The sequence below is a fragment of the Ylistrum balloti genome, unplaced genomic scaffold, assembly GCF_031769215.1.
Source record: "Ylistrum balloti isolate Yb309-2 unplaced genomic scaffold, AGI_CSIRO_Ybal_v1 Utg370392, whole genome shotgun sequence".
Lineage (NCBI taxonomy): Eukaryota > Metazoa > Mollusca > Bivalvia > Pectinida > Pectinidae > Ylistrum > Ylistrum balloti.
In genome coordinates, this window is record NW_026782271.1 from 203,877 (window position 1) to 223,200 (window position 19,324).

Here is a 19,324-nt window from a genome sequence, read left to right on the forward strand (position 1 = left end):
GTCATTTTTCAACAAAATGATTGATATCCATAAGAAATTTTCAGCGGGAAACCATGCCTAAGGGTAGTAAGGTTTTATAAAGTACCTCAAGAATATAATTTATTGTTCCGAATGCAAAAAAGTTACGCAATATCAGGGGGATATGTATAGAGTTCCAATTGGATGAATAGGCAAGAAGTTGTCTAAACAAGTTCGAGCGGACGGACGAACGGACCGACGGACTAACGAGCGTGTCACCTTGGTATAAGCTCACTTGCACTTCGTCGTGTAAGCGAGATACAAATAAGTAGAAATGACAAATATTTCGAGATTTTTTTAATAGAGCATTTACAAAATTGTACCATGAAAGACATACCGTAAAACCATCTAAAAATAAATTATATAAACATTCTTTTTTGTCATAACTGTTCTATTTGTTGTAGTACATCGCTGCATTTCGCACTGATTTTGAGGGAAGCCAGTTTGTCTGCGCGTGTTGGTCCTATATTAACGATGGCTATGGGTTTCTTTTGTGTGGATGCAGCATTCACAAAGCGGAATCCGGAATACACCTACAACAAATCATTTTGTATATAAATGTGTATATAGTTTGTAACAAATAGGTTAATATCATATTTAGAGCCGTGTGTTCCGATGACCTGTAGTCATCTCGTTAAACAATGTATTTGAAATTTAATAAAGCTATTGAATTTTCAGGCTTGCGAACTTTCCCTCTGCTTTTCGATATTCCTTTCGACAGATTTTGATTCCCTACAGACGCCTCATAAATTTCCAAAATTTAGGACTTTAACATTTAATATCGAGTCCTTGAGGAACGGCACAAGTGCTTGATGTAATTTAATTATCATTTTGCGTTATCTAATAACAATGGGAAATAGTTTTAAATGGCGAACGTCGTCGATAAAGCAGAACAGGCTTATCCTTTCGGAATATCTGGTCTTATCATCCTTGTACTTTTTACTTATTTTTAATAATTTGACCCGTTTTATCGGATTTGAGTTTGGATTTTTATTGTCTTGAGATGCTGGTATTTTCTTAGTTGTTTGAAATGAAACGGTTTTCATTCTGTTGTGTGTCTTCTCTACAATCATTTTTCAATACCATATATATATATATACACACACAAACGGAAGCTAATTCTAAAACAACAACAATATCAAAGTAGGAGACAGCACACAGACAATAAGAAGAGTGATCCAATATTTCACCTCTAATGATGAGCCTAGAACAAGAACCGCATCCGCCTCCTCCACTTTCTTAAACACAAAGTTGACAATAGGTTTGGGGACGTTGTCACCAAAGAAAATGATCTCGGGTTTGAGAGCCCCTCCACAGGCTGGACACTGAGGAACCTACATCAAAATATAAGAAAAAGTATTAGTATATTACAGTACATCATAACACCACTGAGGATATTAGAAAAAAATGTTTCGGAGAAATAGAAAGTATAATTATGTTGCCTGTCAACAGGCATGATGGGTTTATGAAAGGGTTATAACCTCTTTTAACTTTCAATTGATACTTGAAATATATCGAGCACCGATGACTGAGTAATATCTAAGAGAAATGGAACAAGAAATAATAGTTTACGTTCCCACGTGTACATGCGAAGCTGAATTCTCTTATAGAACATTTCACTATAAGAATGTATATTCACTTTCCGCGTCAGTGGTTAGTTAGAATACCGTGAAATCCTTAGAGGGATCTTATAATTATCATCATATGATCCTAACTTGTTCCCGGTAAGATTCCGATTTCCTCATATTTCTCTCTTTATTATGTTGTATTTATAATCAAAACAAACATCGATGAGACGTTAAGCAATATAAATCAAAACAAAACAAACATCTACTATAAAACCAGTTTCTAATATATATATACAAAGATGTACTAAACGACACCTGTTTACTGTTAACTAAACCACAGGAACACAAATTCAACAATTTTATTCGAATTAGTGATGTCAATTAGTATTCAAATGTCAAATCCAAGATGTCGACTATTGTCGAGAGTGTTGCAAAAAAAATGTATCCTAGCCTTCTCTCTAAAATTTAAGTTATATACATAAAATAGCATTCAAAACATCAAATGAAAAAAAAAACAACCATGAACAACCTATTTGAATATTTAGATGAATTAAAATTAACATACAAATTAAAATAAACAGTTCACTTTCTAAAGCTTCATGAAATCCCTCCAAACAACGCTTACATGATTCAAATGTCCTAATTCATAATGACACTTCGAGACCATTATTAGAATCGGATTAAACTTGTGTTACATTTACTTATTCGGGTTTTTTTCATAAAGGTTTCTGCAGTATTGAATTGAGAAAAAGCTAAGCAAAAATTTGATAATGTTTTTGATGGCAATCTGGAAAATATTATATATGTACAACTAGAATCCGAAATAATCCTATTCCTGGAGATTTATGAAAACATACGGTAAGACGTTCTTTAGAAACAGTAATTGAAATCTTCCAATCTCAAAGACAAAAACAATATTCAAATATAATAAACATAACTTTAATCATTTTGATTATGAAGTTAAAAGATTCAGAATATCCCAGCTGTCAGTCTTAAGAAATATCAGTATCACACATCACAGATCAACTGCCAACTTTGATATTTGATGGTTTCCCTTGCACTCGTACAGTTTTAGATCCTTTTTGGGATCCTACGAGAAGAGCTAGGAATTAACCTGGTGTTCCAATTATATGATCATAAGAGGCGACTAATCCTTTAAAATCTTTCTTCTTTCTAATGTGTCCTTTGACTCTTTTTAATCTTTTGTTCAGCATTCGCCTCTGTGAGGGAGATTTTTGGCAATAGTTTATACCCTCTTCTTAACGTTCAGCATGGTGGTAGTGTCACGACTGGTTTGCCTGCCGCAAGTATAATATAACCTGCACAAGGCCTTAAGCAGCAGCCAACTTTTCATTGTCAGCCTAACTATCACAACGAGGCTAACATTAACATAGCGCAGCATTTCAAAATCATACATATTTAACACTCACTTCGCATAGGACGGTTATAAAAATCAAAAGCATACCAGACTCTTTGGTGTCCTTGCACAGTCGTCCTAGTATGGTTTACTGACGAATTGACAGACCTTAACAAAATATTATTTTAAAAAGCCTTGCATCCTATGGCAGTATGCTAATAATGTGCAGCTCATTCATAAATATTGAAACATGACACGATTATGTTAAATATGCAAATCACCATTGCTTTATAGCAATAACATAGCATTAAGCTTCATGAAAATACCAACATCGCAACAGAATCATAATCTTAACTCAAATTCCATAAACCTAAGGTAAAATATAAAAATAGGAAAGCTTTACACGGAGACTCCGGAAAAACAAGTGCAAGGGGAATATGACCAGGTGTTCCAGAAGAGTAAGCGTCTTCTGTTTCATCGACTACACCCGCAATGTAAACCTTAGTCAATCCAAGTAAGTAAGTATACAATACGGAACCAACAGGCACACTAGCGAGCATCAAACACGTCCAGCTTCATATCACACAAAGAAATAGAATATTTCTCAATGAGATCACTATTGATCATAAAACTTCCCCATCATTTTCATCAACCTGCATCATTTGAACCCCTTTGTTACGAGTTTGTCAGTCAATTGACAACTTCTTGCACGAAAATCGTGATGATAGGAAGAGATCCTCTTGACATGTAAATACCATAGGTTTGATATGCAGGATATTGCAATCCAGAAATGAAACATTCACAATAGGGAAATCGAAATTATTACGTTTATCATACAGTTTGGTGGAAAGCTGTCCCTGTTGGTTTTGTTGTGAGGATATATACGATGGACGTGGTAAATAAATTTCTTGTTACTTTAAGACATCATCAATATATATGAAAGTGGAATTACACGACTTTGCAAGGACTTAATATGAAAATAAAAAGTCAGCCAACAGAAAGGCGCAGTTAGTTCCCATAGCTTACCACCAAACTCGACGACGATGTTGTTAATCAGAATCTCGATCATTCTGATAACTTCGTCCTCCGTATATTTCTTCTTTGATTTGGACGTATTTTCTACGAAATATGCTTCACTTTAGTTCACAACCATATACAAATACAAACGTTCACCTTTCTTAGAGAAGAAAGATCACATAACAAAAGAACGAATGCGTGCCTTCAGTTTAAAATGAGTTATGTTGGTGTACAGGGTAGAAAAATCAAATGCTCTAATAGAAGAAATGTTTTTAGAAGAGAGTTTTTAAGGTTGGACAAAAGCTCTTTGGAAGGTCTTCAAAATCCACGTACCATTAATTCCAACTCGTGGGTAAACAGTATCACAATAAGACTGTAACCCAGATTTGATAGTACTTGGAATGGTGATCAGTAGCTTTGACAACGGCTTGTTTGAACAGCTAGATAAGCCAGGTATAAAACGTTGTTTAAATGGCTTCTTGTGAATTTTAGGGATCCAACATAAACGGGGGACGTCCGTATCGTTATCATTAATAGGCAATCTGAATAATTTTAATACCGAAGCATGATTAGCTAGTATTCTGTCTTTTGAAAGAATGCATAATATATAGGTGGGGGTTTCTTCGCTATCAAGCAAGCCCAGTTGTTTTTGTATATATGTAATGATGTTTGCAGACAAGGATCAAGTTACTGGACGCCTTATCAGCAGACACAATAACATACCCGTCATGTAAAACTTAAAGTATGGATTAAACATCGGGATCTAGGAAAGCTGGCCTGTGTTTTGTTTACAAATTTACAACATTCTGTCAAGTACTAGTTTGGATATTCATGATCTATTTAACTGATAAGGTTTATGAAGTAATTATTCATAATAATCACAAGATACAAAAAAGCATTTAAGTTTATTTGGTGTAGTGTAGGCTTTTATCAGAACATAAATATTGATTTTATCTCCTGTTTACGTGTTATCACTTTGACAGTAATTTTATATTCTGGGCAATCGATTTATGTAAAGATAAAGTAATAAAATCATTAAAGTTGCATTACCTTTGTTTTTTTTTTTTTTTTTTATCATTATTATTATTTTATTTTGAGTTCACATTATAACATACAAATGAACAGGAGGATGTCATCGGCTAGGATGTCCTAACATTCTTTGAGGAATTTTCATACAAGATAATATCTCCTTGAAAATGTCTTGTATGAGAATTCCTCAGGGAATTTCAGGACATCCTAGCCGATGCCTTCCTCATGTTCCTCGAGAACATTTTATACAAGCCGTTTTTGAGGAGATATCAGCTGAGGAAAATCTCGACTTGAGGAAATCTAAAGTTGAGATGTTTTATACAAGTGGGGCCAGGTCTTATAAGTTGGCCGGGCGGGGAAAGTTGTTGACCTTAAAGAGCCCCTTGGTTCCAAGTGAGGCAGTAGTGGTAGTTTGAACAATTTTTTACATCATTAAATCTATTCTGAATATTTTGGCAGTTGAAGAAACAAAAACAACCGATTATAGCTGTTCATTTCAGTTTCAATAGCAGCAGTGAAACTGGAGCAGAAGCTGAAAATGGTGTCATGTCGATGAGCATGGCGGCCATATGGGATTTCAGAGAAGAACAGTCACAACACTTGGAAGGACCATCTTCATATCATTTCAGGAATTATTATTGCGCAATATGTTACAAAGTGGTCACGGTAGGTGACAAGTAGGAATTTTCAGTAAGTTAAAAAATAAAACCCTCTGTCAGCTTTTTGCATTCCTTAACATCCCCGTCGATTTTCAACTCATTGACACCAGGAAAACTGCTGGAGAAGTTAGGATGAAGTGATTCAAAACGGAAGTCATATTGGATGTCTGAATGACCAAAACAATACCATCACTTAGTCAGGAGCATCTCAGGAAGATTCCATGCAAGTTTGAGCTGAAACTCACTGCTGGGACTCGAGAAGTTTAAAATGCATATTTTAAGCGTAACAGAAGATGGTCATGATCATGTCACTAAATGCTCGCCGTAGCAGTTTTACTGAATTTTGACAAGTCCAAAATTTCGAGATGATTTATCGTCATCTTTTCATCCCTAGACCGAAACTTCCTGTCTCTAAAACTTTAATTTAATGTCAATATTCACACTTATTATGCTGTTACTGATATTATTTTCTTAAGGACTATGCTCATTTTAGAAACAGAACGGACCTCTTCATGAAAGTGGTAAATAAAATCCACCATGGATGCGATGGGCAGTTATTCCTGCAACGTACCCTGAAATTTTTGGTTCATTTAAAAACAAAACAAGTTTATTTACCTCACTCACCATTTCTGTCCTTATAGTTTGCTATTTGAAGCCATTCTAGTATGTTTTGCCACTCTCCGCTTCGGCATAGTATCGGGCTGTTTCGGGTAGTACCAGGCGGTACCTGCAGGCAGTTATTACTATAACTGGTAATGGGGTGCGTTTGAAACAAACCAAAACACACATAACTATCGATGTTTAGCTCTCAAGCGTGCATTTCCATTCGATCTTGAGATCCGGGTAATTGATCATGTGTTCAGCTTCAGCGCCAAGAAATGCGATACGAGGTTATTCGATAATCGACTAGATAATAAATCAAATATTAATGTAAACAAGCGGTCCGTGGATCTTCACGACCACATGATTATAAAGAGTACTGAAACAGACATAGTAGCGGGGGGAGCATTCCTGATCAATGAAGTACGGGACCCCACGTTACCTGCGGCCGTAAATAATGCTTTGGGATTTGGTTTGTGTAGGTTTTTCAACAATACATTTGTCTATCAAGATTTTGTCCAAGTGTGAATGGGACGTCGTATGTTCTCTACAGCACCTCATAGACTGGCTATGTGCCTCGTTATAATTTTAAAGAAAAAAAAACGGAACAAACAAAGAAGGATTTATGTTATTTTGTTCGAGATTGGTGTAGATAATCCAACAAAAATAGATAAAATCGTGTATAAAAATAACGAGTTTCTTTATTATTATGTTTGTGTATATCAAATAAAAAAAATAGCGACATGTATACATCCTGTTATATTTAGTGAACACTGATGTCGGAACTGTCGGTTGAATTTTTAATTTCAACACAATGGTACCCCCTCATTGGCGGTCAACTTGTCAAATTAAGTCGATGCAAGGTCTTGCGTGTACTTCTCTGTCTACAGAATGTGATGATCAGACATAATTAGACAACTGGACAGTATTTAGAAACAAAGCAGCTCTGGATACGATAGACAATGGCTGTCACTAGAAGCATATGTAACCTGTATGTGGTCCATGCCCTTGCTAACCTTTGTTGTGTAATACTATCTCCATTTTGCCATACTCCATGGATATTTGCTAACATAAATTTCTATATTTGAGCTACATGTACACAACTCTGTTATATATATCTGGATATTGGCAAAGCTCAGAAAAAAACATGTACATGTATCTGACTTATCTTTTAAAATTTATTTTTTAAATCTTTTTCCACTGTATTGAAATTTACGAAATTAGTTGAATTTAGGATTTGTCCACCTCTCCAACTGTTATTGACAATTATTATGACCAAAATTTTGAAATTAGTGCACCTTCTCACCTGGTTTTTTATTTTCCGACCAGATAGGATTAATTGACCTTATATAATTATCATCTGATGAGTTCTGAAAAGCACATTTCAGTTTATGATGTATCTAATTCTCAATTTGTATTGAGCAGTGTTATTTACATGTATGGCTGTTTGTACAACTGTAACCAGTGCTGTCGCAGAAAGCCTAAAAAACGCATTCTGATTTTTCAGATTTGGATGGCAGGAATTGTACAGTACATATATAAACATGTACAAGTACTTGTAACAGAAATATTAATGAAGCAAAGACTGAAACTATTCGGTAACATTGTGAAACTTTACGACTCCCTGCATCATTAAATTAAATTTTAAACATAAACACTGTCTCTGGGGTTGACATGCAGATATATTTGCTGTTGAAGCACTTTTCTAGATCTCATTATGTAAATCCTACAGTTCGAACATAGTACTAGAACTGTCTGACATAATTGTATACTTAAGACCGATGAGCATGTTTGTGCTTTTCACCAGTTTGTGCGTTGGCACGTCATGAAAGAAGCAAATTTTTTTCACATAGGTAATTTATGAGGAAAAAGAAAAAAAAAATTTTGTCGCTGGTGCATGTGATAAATAGAGGATGTTATTTTTCGTTGTCAGTTGTAATCCAATACTCTATATACCTGGGTACATACCTCACTCATTTTGTCTGTACAGGTACTGAATATTTAAAATTTGTTTATTCTGCAAACTTACCATGTAATAAGTGTTCAAACCTAAACATTCAAACATCTGATAGCATTAAAACTGAGATAAAAATTAGTTAAGTGTTTCCCTGATTTTTGAGCAACAGATAAATATATGACATACAATGATAATATCTGCCTTTGTTATACACATTCAAACAGAATAGGATATTTGTTAATGTTTCAAACATTATATCATATATATATATATATTAGAACTAATATTAAAACTAGCCATTTTACCTTATTCCCATTGAAATTAAAATGAGATACTATTGGACCAATACCCACTGCTTTCACACCTAAACCCTATTTAAAAAATTAGCTTGAGAATCCCCCTCCACCTGTAAATTGTAAATTTCTGTGATGCACCTGATTGCAAAATTTAGACAATTGTTGTAAATAGATTGTATATAGTTTTCCAACAATGGATAATCAAAACAGATCATGATTTTACCAGTTATAAAGTTTTTAAATGATTATTTCTACTTCAAGGTCACTTTGGCTCATTTACCAAGTTTGTCATCTTTATTTGGATCACACCGTATTGCATAGAAGAAACCAGATTTTGAACACTTGTCCTCATCCTATGTCGGACAAGCTACATGTAGATGTCTGACTGTAAACCATTTATAAGAATGAACGAATGATGATGATGATGATGGTGATGATGAGGATGATGATGATGATGGTGATGATGATGATGATGATGAGGATGATGATGATGATGATGATGATGATGTGTATATGAAGGAGGATGATGATGGTTATACATGTATATGGTGATGATTGTGTATGATGCTGCAGCTGATGATGATGATAACAGTGTATACATAGTTTATGGATGATGATGATGATGATGATGGTGATGATATGTATATGAAGGAGGATGATGATGGTTATACATGTATATGGTGATGATTGTGTATTGATGCTGCAGCTGATGATGATGATAACAGTGTATACATAGTTTATGGATGATGATGATGATGATGATGAATAATTCATTATCCCACATGTGAATGTGTGTGTGCATGTGAGGGAACATGTGTGTGGTTGTTTTTTTTTGTCATATGTGATGTACATATAATGAAAATTCTTTAAAAATAAAAAGTTACAAAAAACCATTTATAAGAAATTAATTATCTGCAATAACAGAAAACTGAAAATTGAAACTCAAATCTTGTTCTAAATTATATAATAAATATTACAGTATTCCCCCTGGCTTGATACAGGACAATAACTTACAGTGTATAACATTAGACAGTATGCAGGTTACCTAAATGTACATGACTTAATGTAAAAACTCTTAAGATACAAGTGTTTGGTGCACATTGCTTGGCCTGTTGGTTCCATTATTGTAAAACTTGCTCTCATTTGAGAACGGGACATTGCTTACTCTGATATATGGTGGATGCTGTTATTGAAGCAGAATATGTTTACCCTTCCAGAACACCTGGTCTTATTCTCCTTGTAATTTTTCTGGTTCTCTTTGTAAATCTTCCTTTTGTTCATATTTTGCCCCAGTTTTATTCGGTGTGGGTTTGGATTGTGATTGTGTTGACATATCAGTATTTTCTTGTTGAGTCCATCCATATTACAATCCATGGAAAGAATTCAAAATCAATATATATTGGTTTCAACCAAGCCTCATTAATATCATTGAAAAACCATTGTTTGAAACCATTGAAAATTTATTGAATAACAACCTATTCCTTTGATAAGAGGTCATTGTTCAGGACCAAAGAAAACCATTAGAAGACCTGGATATTTATTAATAAGATATTTAAAATTGTTCATAAGGTATAATGAGATAACATTATTTCAACTGGCGTTTCAAAGGTCCAAGTACAGAAACCAAATGGCATGGCTTGTAAGGCTATGCAATCTATAGTATTTCAAAGGCATTTCAATGCCACAATCAAAATGATAAATAAATGAACTCAAACTTGAAATCTTCAGTTATAAACATATATAGAAGTCATTAGCGATTACTATTGCAAAACCAATTGCTGCCATCAGTTTCATTTGTTCAGCAAACAATCAGGGATGGAATGAGACAGATTCTCTCTATTCAAATTCGTAGGGAGTAGATTGTATCTTACCTAGGCCATAATTACCAATCATATTTTACTTGCTATAAGGAAATGAATTTGAGGGCTTAAACAATACCTATGAATCCAAGTCAATTTGGGGCCTCACCGCAGGGTGTTTAACGCAAGTATAAATAATTTATTGGCAAAGCTATTTATCAGTCATGGATACAAATAAACTTTGAAGTACTTTTCCCCAGGGTCATTTCCTGGGCGCCAATCAATATCAAAGATGTCATTATTGTTACATTGTTTCCAAATAGGATTGATCCACAGATCTTCGCTAGACATCATGCTCTAAATAACATCTCGATTTAAAATAATCTTTCTCAGCGAAGTCAGCAGAATTCAGTTAGTGTTTTATCATAGGGTTTTCCATAATTTTCTGAGTAGTAGGATGTGTAGTGAAAGTAGGAGGCTGGCAAAGCCAGCCAACCCGAGCCACAACGCGGTGAGGTAGGGGTGGCCTGCTGTGTACGTGTAGTCGTGTACGGAATATTATTACAGAACTGGATTGGTGTAGGCGGCCAAATGATCAAAGTAGCCGGTCAAATTGGCTGGCGACTGGCTCCTATGGAAAACCCTGTTATCTTGCTAGGTTATATAGATATCTGTACAATAAAATTCTATACACAAAGTTTCAAAAGACTATACCTCTGTCTTTACTTGCCTGTGGTTTTAAGAACCCTCTGCTACACTATCTACATGTATATATACCTTGAATCCTTCCACCTGTCTTGTGGTGAGCTGGACATCTCCATCAGGTGCCATTTCCACAGACTTGGCCTGCCACAGCGGATTGTACTTCTCGATCAGTTCCTGTAATTGTGTTCGTGTCATCTTGGCATCACAGTTCAAACACATAACTCTGTGGGCACTTCCATGTAATTCAGTGAGATTAACACTGCCTGCCTTCATGTGTAAGGCATCAACATTTTGAGTCACTAGCCAGTTTACTTTTCCTACGATTTCCCACTGACGTAAAATTTTATGACAAATATTTGGAAGAAAGGATGAAAATACAGGCCATCCGACATAATTTCTGGCCCAGTATCTTTGACGAATAGTTTCACTTTTAACAAAGTCATTGTATTGTACAGGTCTATTGTCACTTCTAGCATAAAGTCCAACACCCTCTGATCTGTAATCAGGAATTCCACTCTCTGTGGATAATCCAGCTCCAGTCAACACTAGTATTCTATCATTCTTTAACAAGAAGTTTCTCAAATCATCAATGTCCAAGTCACTGGCTGGTTCTGCTTTTGGCACGAATTTATTTCTTAATGTATGCACTGCTCTCTGCTGTACCAGTGTAAATCTGAATAGTTTTCTCAACAATGACATTATAAAATGAATTACGCAATTAATTTTGTGTTCGGCCTTTGCTAAGACTTTTCAAAATATTTAAACATACAGATTAATAATCTCTTGATCGTTGGTTTCCTACATCGTATTATTTTCCTTATCAGAAACAGTTTTGTCAGTTACTGCGAATCTGGATTAAGTTTAAAATGTGAAATTGACACTACACAATCTTATAACTTATGAAGATACATTACAGTTGAAGAGTGAAGATGTATCTGTTGTATTTACCAATTGGCATTGAAAGGATTACGAAAGTTGACGTAACACCGAGACTGTAAGAATTATCTCCCTTAGAGGAAAATGTACATTTCCGGTTTGCTAAGCTGAAAGCGAAAGTAAACATAATTACATCTACATCACTTGGTATCCCGTTACAGAAGAAAACTGGCTCGTAAGCATTGACTGCTTTGCATTATATGTCCCTATATCTTTTCACAACATAATGGATCCCATGGTACGGGATAAGGAGTGTGAAGGAACGGGGGAAACACAATCCGGCATGTCCATGTGGTTGTAGCATTCTCCGTCAGTTGAGTGAGGTGACCTATATATTTAACACTGTGTACAAGCCATGCCAACGTGCCCCTTTTACGTTATGATACATCTAAGTCGAAAAGCAGATGATTTAGTTTCTTCTGGTCCAACGATTTGTAGACGTTGAAAATTTTCCTGAAATGACCATGGATTCCCTGACCAAGTGTCGTTTGAAGCAAAGGAACTTGCCACTAATTCCCAAATACGGTCTACATATATAACTAATATGTCACTAATATAAGTATATATATACATAGACCATGGGTTGGGAATTCGGTCAAGTTCTGTGGTATTGAGGGTTCTGACTATCAATGCACAATTTTATTTCAGTCTTGGTCACTGTCGAAACTTATCATGTTCCACCAATGAGGTTCAGTAGGAACATTTTTTTAAATTCGTCCATGCATGCTTCCCTGCAAATAAGGAATCAAAGCCAAGCTTTTAATCTCAAACATCGTTTTTTGTACAACAAGCAGAGTGGAAGAAACATATTTGAGACATTTAAAGAGGTCATATTTGAAACCACGTGGAAGCAAAACTCTCATTGATGAACTGGGGTAGTAGTGCTTGCTAGTAAGTTTTAACAAAGATATTTTACCTTACCCACAGATTGTGGTTTAAACTGCTGGAAAGGATGGATACATGAAATTTGTGATGAAAGAATGCACACTGATCCAAATTTTTATAAAGCTACCATTATTTACTAATGAATTATTATCTCCACAGGTGTTCGGTCTATGCTGAACCTTTTCAGACAATCTGGTATTAAGGTTTCCCGGTTGTCTGCTCAAGCGTTGTTTCACACAGAGAGAGACGTGGTAGCAGAGCTAGAAGATATGAAGCTACAGTCAGTGGTAGGACTTTTGCATCAATATGCTTCACCTAAACTGGCAGGGAACTGGGACAATGTAGGACTGCTGGTGGAGCCAACAGATCCACATGAGGTAGTTTTGAAAATTGATTCATATTTATATCAAATCAAATATACCGTGTGTGGGTGTATGTGTGAATGTAATGACAATGTTTACATGAGTGCACATGGGAGACTCTATAACTCTTGGTTATATTAGACCCGGTCCACTTCAAAGTAGAAAATGTATACAATGCAACATTGTGTTGAAAATCAGTTGTTCACTTGAAGTCCAGCAGTAGGTCGAGACTGACTGATCAAACATTTTGGCATCCATCACTTTTCAGGTTCCGTCTTCCTGTTCATGTCTGTTCCGTCTTCCAGTTCCTGTTCATTGTAATGAAAATCAGTTGTTCACTTGAAGTCCAGCAGTAGGTCGAGACTGACTGATCAAACAATTTGGCATCCATCACTTTTCAGGTTCCGTCTTCCTGTTCATGTAGCGGCAGATCCACCTTACATTTGTGTACTGACAATGTAAAAAATTCTACGTTACCTTGGACACTTGAAACTGTTGTCTCATTGTGGCAAAATAATTGATGTTACAATGTACATTAACAAAGCAGAGAATGCTAATGATTATCTTTAAAAAGTGTCCCATATTTGGAAGCGTCACTTATCTTGTTACATTGCTTTTCAGGAAAAAAAAGTTGTTTAATATTTTGATAGTGTCATTTCAAACCGTCCTGCTGATTTTACACAGGAACATATGATATGAATACATCCATTATTTACAATAATAGAGCTTCACATGATTCACCCAATGAAGAAAGAAGATTTTTGTATACGGCAGCATATGTACTTGTCAATTTCTTAGTTCAATTTTTTTTTAAAGAAATGCTGCAAGTTGATAGTAGACATAAATTTTACACAATACTTAAAGGTGAAAAGAGATACATGGTAATTGACTTAATATTGCATTGTCACAAATTTTGATATAAATGAAAAACTAAAAAGCAAACCATTTTATTCATTATTCAAAAACAAATAATTTTTATCTAAATATTTAATCAGTCAACCTTGACCTACTGCTAGGCTTCAAAGTTGAGATGCTGATTACATGTAGAGTAGATCAAAGAGAAGTTAATACAATGTAGCATTTGAAACATTGTTCTGAGTTCCTGTTAAATGATTAATTTTCATGAGAAATTTAATTTCATTGATTTTGATCAGATGCTCACAATTGTAGACATATGTTCATATGTTTATAATTTGTTCAAATTTGTAAGTAAATTTTTTTAGCTACCAGGAATACTTATTCACAATATCTAGTGTCCCCAAAATTGTAATTCTCTGAAGAACTAGCTAGGAAAATTGACAACTTCAATGACAGTATCAATAAATATCAAATGAAACCCGAATTGATCTATTTTACAACTTTTAAGTTAAAGTAGTTAAAATCATCTGTTGCATTAGTCACTTCAACTTCACAAAAGGCAACAAATAATTTCAAAGAATTTGAATTTAACAACAACAAAAAATGAAAATTTTTTTTTCAAAATGAAACTTTCAAATTTAATCTTAGAATGAAGCCTGAAGAATCAAAATGTAACATTTGGTAATGTGTTATACTCCATAATTGTATTGCATTGCAATAATAAACACATGGAATAGATTGTAGTTTTCTTAAAATTTATGTACTCCAAAGGTGAAAAGACTGTTCCTAACAAATGACCTCACACCTCCGGTGTTGGATGAGGCTATTGGAGAGAAAGCTGATATGATCTTGTCCTACCATCCTCCACTGTTCTCCGCTGTGAAGCGACTCACTCAGGCTAATTGGAAAGATCGTGTCATAACAAAGTGTATAGAAAATCGGATAGCAGTATTCTCGCCACACACTTCCTATGACGCTCTAGATGGTGGAGTTAATGACTGGCTTATAAGTGCTTTTGGTAGGTCAGTTTTTATATTGCTGATGATTTTGTAAAAGTGCTTCCGGCAAATTTACATAGTGAAAGTGCTTTCAATAGATTCCTATTGCAGTAAAATTCTTTCATCAGATTTCTGTTGCAAAAATACTTTCAACATATTATGGTTAACTTGTCAAAATATTTTGATTGATATCAATTGTAAATTTCTTTATACAGATTTACAGGACAAAAGTCCGATTGAGCTAACAGAGATGCCAAATAAAAAATTCAGTAAGAAGAGAATCTTCACTGTACCAAATGATCTGGCTCCGAAACTTGTGCAAGGACTTTCAAGCATAAAGGGAACGGTTACCACATCAATAGCAGTGTAAGACTTGTACAAAATGTATAATGATTAGTCTGATGCAAATCATGTGCAAGTCTTAGGAGGTAGCAGGCTAGATATGGGCACTTTATAAAGCAACATTGAAACAACACTTTATTTAATTTAATTTTTTATCTTTTCACTCTCTCTCCATCTTCAGAGTCCCTGGCAGTGATTATAGTGTTGTTAGCAATGAAAACAATTGATTTTAAAGTCTGAATCATTGAATCTCAAAACAAAAAAGAAAATTCCATGGATCTAGTTTTTAACATTTATAATTTAATATTTTGTATCACAGGATTTGTATTTTTTATCCAGCTTTGAAATTTACCAGAACGTTATGGAAGCTTGAAATGACATTTGTTCGCCGAGTTGAAATTTATCATCAATTCATAATTACCATTCGGGTTTCATTATTATGCAAATGAGAAGTTAACATTGTCACAAACCTGTTAAGATAATGTCATGATGTATTGATCCAGTGAATTGGAATCATGAGGAAACATACAGAGTCAAAAGGATATATCTGTCTTACTCACATATGACTGTAAGTATTTTAGCTTTGGTGTGATTATAACAGTGAACCAGACCTGGTCCAGATCAGCTTCCTTGGTAACCAGGAGAATGCCTCTGATGTGATGGCTGTCATAGGAGATCATCTGAAGGCCATCAAGTCAGTGGAATCATACGACCTTCAAAAGGTAAAATTCTCACAGAATGCATTTGATTGAAACATGATAAGTCTGAAGACTTTGATAAAAAAAGTTAACTGAAGAAAGTAATTAACATTTGTGACACAGATAATTTATTCTCTGTTGTTTATGGACATTACATATGTAGTAGTTTATTTTTTCCAATCTATAATGCATGTCTAGTCATTTTTCTGTACAATTTCTATTTTATGAATATCAGAATATTGCTTGACATAAAGACAAAATCAACATTTCTGTTATTATCGTTAAATTTCTATTGTTAATCTTGTTACCATGAAAAGAGAGGTTAATTAGGGGAAAATATGCTTGTTTTTATGCATATACTGGAGATTAGGTCATGAATTTAGTTTTAACACGAGATACAGTCACAATAATACCAGGTAACATAATTTTATCTAGCTGTCATACTGGAGATTAGGTCATGAATTTAGTTTCAACACGAGACGCAGTCACAATAATACCAGGTAACATAATTTTATCTAGTTGTCATATTACAACTTAAGTTGGTCCCTGTTTATCATTTTGAAGGACATTTTGAGATTAAAGACAAACACAACTCGTAGATTTTTGTGATAGCAGTAGTAGTAAAATTAATGATCAGACCAAGCAGTAGTAGTAAAATTAATGATCAGAGCCAGAATTTTCAGCCACCAAACGTTAGATGGTTCTGTTAACCAGCATGGCTATATGGCACTGAGTGTACAGAAGTTGTGTGAGATAACCACCTACAAATGTATGCATTTTCAGTGGCAGCAATTTGAATTTTTCACAATAGCAATGATTAGCTTTTAACTTACCTCTGAGTTACCAGGATCTGGTTACTAGTATTTGCTGTGCTGCTCTGTCCTTCTCTATTCTTTTATAAATCCAGACATCCCCTTACCAAGCACCTACAAGAACCCAGGATTGATTAAAGCATGAAGGAAATCGCAAAGGGAGATAACCAGGGTTTGAACCACAATTTCAGATGCTCTAACCAATGAAAATCTCTGTTTGTTGAAGTTGTCACTCAGCATACAGAGAGCTGGCAAAATTCCCAATCCCAATTTTCTATTTTAAGTATCAATGATGCCAAAACCCTTTGATTCAAACTGATCTTAGTATTATGACAGATACAGCACATGTAGTATAATGATACTACTTTATGCAAAGTAACCCTCAAGACTTACCAGACCTTTATAGCTACTGTTTTATGACAGGTTGTATGGCCTGGCTATGGTATGGGAAGGAAAGGTACCCTGAAGGAGCCACTGTCACTGGAGGATGCTGTATCTATTGTAAAAAAACACACCAACTTGAAACATGTACGACTGGCAATCTCTCCAGGTAAACTCTTAAGATATTCAGCTATCATATTCATGCTGTAGTTGATGATAAGCCCAGAGGGCAAACATGAATAAAAGGCCCATAGGCCTTAATTGTCATCTGAGGTCTTCAGGTCTTTGGACAGTTTTAGATCCTGTTCATCAGTCCCAGCATCAGGGTAGACAAAACAGGACTGATAAATATGTACATGCATTCTTACAAAGTTTTCTTGTTTCCAAATTTGAAGGCTTAGTTCAATTAAACAGAATTGATAACACTGTCTGTTGTTGAAGTTTAGCATATTTGACCCCTGTGACCCTATGAATGAAGGTAAAGGTCATTCATTTGAACAAACCTGATAGCCCTTCATCACATCATGCTACTGGCCCCATATCATGACCCTGGGTCATTTTGTTATTGAGAAGCAGTCGTTTAAAGATTTTCACACATTTGACACCTGTGAACTTGAATGAAGGTCAAGATCATTCGTTTGAACAAATGAGTTAACCCTTCATCCCAGCATGGAACTGGCTCAGTATCATGACCCTGGACCATTTGTTTATTGAAAAGAAGTCAAAAATGTAAATTGTTTACGACGCACTGCGCCAGACAAAAGAAAATCGCAATAGATCACTTGAGACTTTGTCTCAGTCTGCAGGACTAAGAATTTTAATAGATATGCAGTTACACATGGGTTGGCTACTTACCAGACATGGACTTATCAACAAATATGTCAACAGTCAATTGAATAAGTGTGATAAGGCACAGACAGATTCCTGTTACAGTCCACTTTTTCATTGACTAGCACTGTACCTCTAAGAACCACAGGTGTAAAAGGTAGTATCGAGATGTTAGTTTCCTTAGAAGAAAAGAAAATGATATGCTGATATTAAAAATGTTTTGTATATAATATTTACATATATTGTTTATAACCTTGTAGGAGAGTCTGTGGTTAAGAGTGTGGCTGTATGTGCTGGATCTGGAGGAAGTGTCTTAAGAAATGTCCCAGTGTCTCTTTATGTCACTGGGGAAATGTCCCATCACGAGGTACTCCATGCTGTACACAGTGGGACTAGTGTGATTCTTTGTGACCATAGTAACACAGAACGAGGATATCTCAATGTGCTCAAACAGGAACTTAACAGATTATTTAAGGAGAAAATTGACATTGTTATTTCTAGTAAAGATCAAGATCCTTTGGAAATAGTTTAACTGAATCCTAATTTTGAAATAAATGATTGTTCACACTAAATGGAGAATTGATTCATTGTACATGTCAATCTTTGACATCTACAACTTATACTTAACACACCACAGGAGGTGTGTCATCAAGATGCATAATGGTTGATGATGTCCTTGCCCTGGTTGTAGCTATTTCATGGAGATTCCATTTTAAACCAATCTCCTTTAAGCACTTAACACAAAACCATTTTTATATTTGCATCAGTGTATACAAGCATGTAGTTTTTTCTGAATTTTTTATTCAATATAAAACATTTCCCTGGTAATTAATTTTGCACAATTTTTAAAGATTGGAAATATAGCAAAATTAAATATTATCAACTACAAAGTTATTAATAAATGAACATGGGTGTATACAGGAGAGAAAGATTATAAATTTTGTGCATATTAGTGATCTTGATCTGTCTTCAAGGTCCCACGCCTTGGGAGAAAGTATATATCTGTTCCGGTAGAATGAGTTAAAGAACTGTTAAGTTTATTATCTAAATTAATAACCTAGATTTTCAAAGATTTAAGAATAAAAAAGATCAAAGGGCAATAACTCTTAAATTTTGCAAAAAAGAGTGATGGTTCTAGTGCACTGTACTTCTCCTTGTTGAGATCTATCTACCTACGATGATATCTCTTATAGTTTTTGTGTTACCCTCCGAACAAAAT

General features: G+C 34.9%; 2 protein-coding genes across 3 annotated transcripts; one reads left to right on the forward strand and one right to left on the reverse strand.

Moving 5' to 3' along the window:
- Positions 1–298: 298 nt before the first annotated feature.
- Positions 299–11,944, reverse strand: LOC132554342 (NAD-dependent protein lipoamidase sirtuin-4, mitochondrial-like). The gene is made up of 3 exons (XM_060218648.1): positions 11,078–11,944; positions 1,209–1,352; positions 299–551 (listed from the first exon to the last, which is right to left on the reverse strand). Exons 1-3 carry the CDS (start codon positions 11,702–11,704, stop codon positions 399–401), a joined length of 924 nt encoding a protein of 307 aa, XP_060074631.1. The 5' UTR covers positions 11,705–11,944; the 3' UTR covers positions 299–398.
- Positions 11,945–12,051: 107 nt separating this feature from the next.
- LOC132554318 (NIF3-like protein 1) lies at positions 12,052–18,677 on the forward strand. 2 transcript variants are annotated; one of them, XM_060218624.1, is made up of 7 exons: positions 12,052–12,116; positions 12,986–13,203; positions 14,818–15,064; positions 15,260–15,410; positions 15,988–16,108; positions 17,320–17,446; positions 18,366–18,677. In XM_060218624.1, exons 2-7 carry the CDS (start codon positions 12,997–12,999, stop codon positions 18,635–18,637), a joined length of 1,125 nt encoding a protein of 374 aa, XP_060074607.1. In that variant the 5' UTR covers positions 12,052–12,116; positions 12,986–12,996; the 3' UTR covers positions 18,638–18,677. The 2 variants fall into 2 exon arrangements, with proteins under 2 accessions (XP_060074607.1, XP_060074608.1); XM_060218625.1 differs by lacking the exon at positions 12,052–12,116 and adding an exon at positions 12,146–12,264.
- Positions 18,678–19,324: the final 647 nt, after the last annotated feature.

Coding starts and splice junctions, on each gene's coding strand:
- LOC132554342 (XM_060218648.1), bottom strand. CDS start 11,704: ATGTCATTGTTGAGAAAACTATTCAGATTTACACTGGTACAGCAGAGA. Junction 1,353..11,077: donor GACAGGTGGAAGGATTCAAG/GTATATATACAT, acceptor ATTTTGATGTAG/GTTCCTCAGTGTCCAGCCTG. Junction 552..1,208: donor TTCTAGGCTCATCATTAGAG/GTGAAATATTGG, acceptor GATTTGTTGTAG/GTGTATTCCGGATTCCGCTT.
- LOC132554318 (XM_060218624.1), top strand. CDS start 12,997: ATGCTGAACCTTTTCAGACAATCTGGTATTAAGGTTTCCCGGTTGTCT. Junction 15,065..15,259: donor CTGGCTTATAAGTGCTTTTG/GTAGGTCAGTTT, acceptor TTCTTTATACAG/ATTTACAGGACAAAAGTCCG. Junction 15,411..15,987: donor GTTACCACATCAATAGCAGT/GTAAGACTTGTA, acceptor TGATTATAACAG/TGAACCAGACCTGGTCCAGA.